Source organism: Chelon labrosus, assembly GCF_963514085.1.
Source record: "Chelon labrosus genome assembly, contig: SCAFFOLD_332, whole genome shotgun sequence".
In the NCBI taxonomy this organism is placed as follows: domain Eukaryota; kingdom Metazoa; phylum Chordata; class Actinopteri; order Mugiliformes; family Mugilidae; genus Chelon; species Chelon labrosus.
The window spans coordinates 1-4,429 of NW_028181670.1; the positions used below are offsets into that span (position 1 = coordinate 1).

The 4,429-nt window shown below is 43.1% G+C and overlaps 1 protein-coding gene across 1 annotated transcript; it reads left to right on the forward strand.

The window, feature by feature from the left end:
• Positions 1-1,017: 1,017 nt before the first annotated feature.
• On the forward strand, positions 1,018-3,900 carry LOC311509813 (extracellular matrix organizing protein FRAS1-like; the record flags this gene model as incomplete). The annotated part of the gene is made up of 2 exons (XM_084575251.1): positions 1,018-1,186; positions 2,500-3,900. Coding segments are annotated over 2 exons (430 nt in total), but the record flags the coding sequence as incomplete, so codon positions are not given.
• Between the last annotated feature and the right edge of the window lie 529 nt (positions 3,901-4,429).

Sequence of the window (4,429 nt, forward strand, 5' to 3'; positions counted from 1 at the left end):
AGGGCCGTGCCAATAGGCTGAACTCAATTCTGTGCCCGCAGCGTTGGTATGTTTTATTTTGTGCTGGTGTTTTTAGTAAAGAGATGATCAAGAAATCAATTAGTCATACCTAAAGCTTGAAAAGCTTCATTAACAATGAACACATTCTCTTATTCTCTTAAGTGCAGTTAATTAAATCTTAAATCTGTACCAATGAACTTTTAAAATATAAACAAAATGTATTTATTAACTGTTAATCTATTAGTATGATTTGTTTTTTTAAATGACCATAATATTTATTTTGGCTAATACTACTGTATATTAAATAAATGATCATTCATTCGACTCAACATCATAAACCATAAGATAATATTTTCTATGTATGAGAACTGACCCGCAGATATTTTGCGTGAGTCAAGCAGGAACGTCAATTAGCTCCTCCTCCCAACTTTATTGACAAACTCATCAGAGTCTCATGGTTGCCTTGGCAACCGCTCAGCGTCTCGATATACGGCAGCGCGGCGCTCTGAAGTTCATACGGTGGACCAATAATACTAAAATATGTTAACGGAGATTATGACACAAAGACCTAGTAACTATGTACCAGTTAGCAGCGTTACTACGTCTTTGTAACCAGGTACCAGACCAGTTAGCAGACAACGAGCTAAATCTGTTAGCTTACTGTTCCACGGTAGCACACACGGCTAACAGAAAACTACTATAAATGACAACATCACTGCAGCTAAACACCAGTCAGTTAACATACATGCTAACACACAGACACACTGAAAGTGGCCGTTAGCCAAATAACAGCAGCATGTTTAACACGGCATTAGCATGCTAACTTAGGACACCACGCAAAAAAAAAAAAAAAAAGTTCTGTCCGGCTGATCTGTGGAGAACAAATGACAAGCTTTACGCGGGCCGGTCAGAGTCAGCAAAAGGGCCGTATACGGCCCGCGGGCCGTGTCATGCCCAGGTCTTTGGAGAAAGTCTGGCCCTGTCATCCATCTTTCACGTCTTCTCGTCACTCTGCAGCTACAACGTGAGCGAGAAGGCCGGCACGGTGGCGGTGACGGTGAAGCGAACCGGTAACCTCAACCAGTACGCCATCGTGCTCTGCCGAACCGAACAGGGCAGCGCCACCTCCACCAGCAGCATCGGATCCAGGCCGGGCCAGCAGGACTACGTGGAGTACGCCGGACAGGTAGGAGACGATTTTATTATCCAGAAAACAAAGCACTGCTGCAAAATATTCTTTAAACGTCTAGTGTTTGTCTTTGTCTTAAGGACAACAACATGTTGGAGGACTGTTTTTTATAGTTAGATAAGGTGAGACAAGACAGGATAGACCTTCACTGATTTAAAGTGATCAGAGCAGCAGAAAATACATCCAGAAGTCATGATTTAAATGTTGAAAAACCGGTTCTCGGTCCTGAGATCTGTTAAACATCAGTCTGGTAGCTCTCTTTTATCTCTGCTGTCTTGGTTTTACATGAACTGATCATAGCTTTGGTTGATTTCTTTCTCTGGCAAAAAGAAAATGTAGTTGTAGAGTTTCTTGACGTGCTGTAAGTTTCCAGATAGTGCCTTATCAAACTTTGCTCAGACATGTTGTTCTCCAGTGTTTTAAAAAAAGAAAATCCACGAGAGGTGGAACATGCAGATCCCCAAAAAGAAACAAGTTGAAACAAGGTTCATCTGGACCTGTAGTTTATTAATGACTTTTTGCCACTCATACAACTAGTGAGACAAATAAATTATGATTTTTTTCTCAAGTATTTTGTCCTTATTTGCTGCTGTAATGCTATAAACGTCTACTCTGTGGGGTTATTAAAGTACTTCTTTAAAATCAGTGCCCAGACATGTTGTTCTTCTGTGTTTTTAAAATAAAATCCAGTCCATGAGTGGCGTCTACGAGTCCAGCTTCCCTTGTTTCAGCTGGGGTTTATCTTTTCTTTATTTCTCAGTTGTTTATTGAAGACATTTAGACATTTAGTCTGAGCACCGTTTTTAAAGTTTGATGAGGCAAGACGAGACAAGATAGACCTTTACTGACCGTAGCAAATAAGGACAAAATACTTTAGAAAAATCCTAATTTCTATATTTTGTCACTTGCGCGACGTTTCACTGCTCATGCAAGTAGTAAATTAGAATTTTTCTCAAGTATATTTTCCTTATTTGCTACAGTAATGCTATAAATGTCTCCTCTGTGGGGTCGTTAAAGGACTTTTTTGTCTTCTCTAGCCTTATCAACCTTTAAAACATTGCTCAGACATGCTGTTTTCTGTAAATAAATACAATAAATCTCATCCACAAGTAGAGAAACAGCTGAGAAACGCTAAAAATGCAAAATCCTCCCAAAAAACAAGCTGAAACAAGGTTCAGCTTGACTCATAGATTCTTTAAGATGCTCCTTGTATGATCAGCAAAACATCTTCCAGAAAGTCCACGTGTCCAGCTGCAGCTCGTGTCTCTTGGATCTTTCTCGAAGCCTCCGTCTGTCGTCTTCTTCTCCAGGTGCAGTTTGACGAGCGCGAGGACACCAAGGTGTGCACCATCGTCATCAACGACGACGAGGTGTTCGAGGGCTCGGAGGGCTTCCACGTGGAGCTGAGCATGCCCGTGTACGCGCTGCTGGGCGGGAACACGCGGGCCGTGGTCAACATCAACGACACGGAGGACGAGCCCACCCTGCAGTTCGACAAGAAGACGTACCACGTCAACGAGAGCACCGGCTCCATCCACGTCCCCATCGAGAGGAAAGGTGAGTCTCGCTGATTAATCCGGGACACGTGACCTTACGCCGTGTGACTTAGTGACCTGAGTTTTAAGAAGGAGCGTGATATCAGACATATAGGCCGTAAGGTGAACCCTGTTATCGTTTCATCCCGCTCCACAGTCTGGCATCTACACAATCTTTAGTTCATAAAACATAACGAGTCATGCTAAGCTACCCAAAAAAAGTTTGTCGCAAAAATTCCAGTCGATTGCCGATTCGTCTATGTTTTATGCAGAACTAGTTTCTTCAGAGCGTAGTAAGATCTTGGTCGCGAGTGGTGGCACGGTTGGTCACGTGATCGTTCTACACCAGTACGGTAGCTGCTTTTTGTCAACAGAATGGCAAGATGGCTGCCACCATGGTTAGATTCAACATTACCGATAAAGAGGAATGGTAAATGGTAAATGGCCTTGCTTTTATATAGCGCTTTTCTACCTATTGGTACTCAAAGCACTTTACAGTCATAGACACGTCTACCCATTCGCTCACACATTCACACACTGGGAGCAACTGGGGGTTCAGTGTCTTGCTCAAGGACACTTCGGTATGTGGCACATTCCGGGGATCGAACCGCTAACCCTCTGGTTCGTGGACAACCCGCTCTACCTACTGAGCCACAGCCGCCCGAACATCATCTAAAGTGGGCCAAATGGATTCTAAACAGCGTCCAAGAAGAACAACGAGGCAAATGTACGATAATGTTATGTTTATGTTAAGTCATTTAGATCAAGTTAGAAATACCTGGGAGTATACCTTAACGTTACTGACGATCTAACATGGACTGTGAACACCCGGCACACACTGAAGAAATCCAGGCAAAGACTGTACTTCCTACGTCAGCTGAGGAAGTCCAAAGTATCAGCACCCATCTTGAAGGCCTTTTACTCCACAGCTGTGGAGTGTCATGACAGCATCATCACTTGGTATGGGAAGTGTACAAACGTGTCTGCTGCTACAAGACCAGAACAGAGGAGCTTCTTTCCTCAAGCATTCCGTATCCACACACACAATGACTATATCAACTTTTCACACTTGCACATGGACTGTACACACACTGCACTTTATACTCCCTCTTGCCATTTATTACAAATATGTCTTGGTCTTTCTGTCTTCACACACGTTACGTTTACGTTACTATTTCTATGTATGTGAAATAAACCTCCTTGTATCAATAAAAGGCAGTGTATTTATACCAATGACCATTCGTTCATTCATCCACAATTGAAAACAACACTGATCTGCCCTTGGAAGCAAGGTACACAATGTCTTGACAAACAGACAACACTTTGAAATGCAAGTCCTCAGCAATGTCGACGTAATGGTCTAGTGTTGGCTCCTCAGTGGCACCTATAATCCAGCTAACTAGATTGTATAGTGCGAGGGGAACAACAGTTTGGGCTTCAGTCACATTCAAATTTTCAGACGTTGGAGGCCATGGGCATGACATACCAGGAGTGTCACTGAGCTGTCTTTTTAAAAACAATGCTGCTGTGTATAATGTCCTTGTGTCCCCTTGTGTTGTTTGCCACTTTGTTTGGTCAGTCTCGCTGTCTGTCTGGCTCGTCTCACTGGACTGTGTGGTTTCTGCACCTGATGGGTAAGTTAGCATGTCCACGAGTGTTTCTGTTGACAGCGTCTCTGCAAAAACCAGCTCGCAGACGTTGCGCT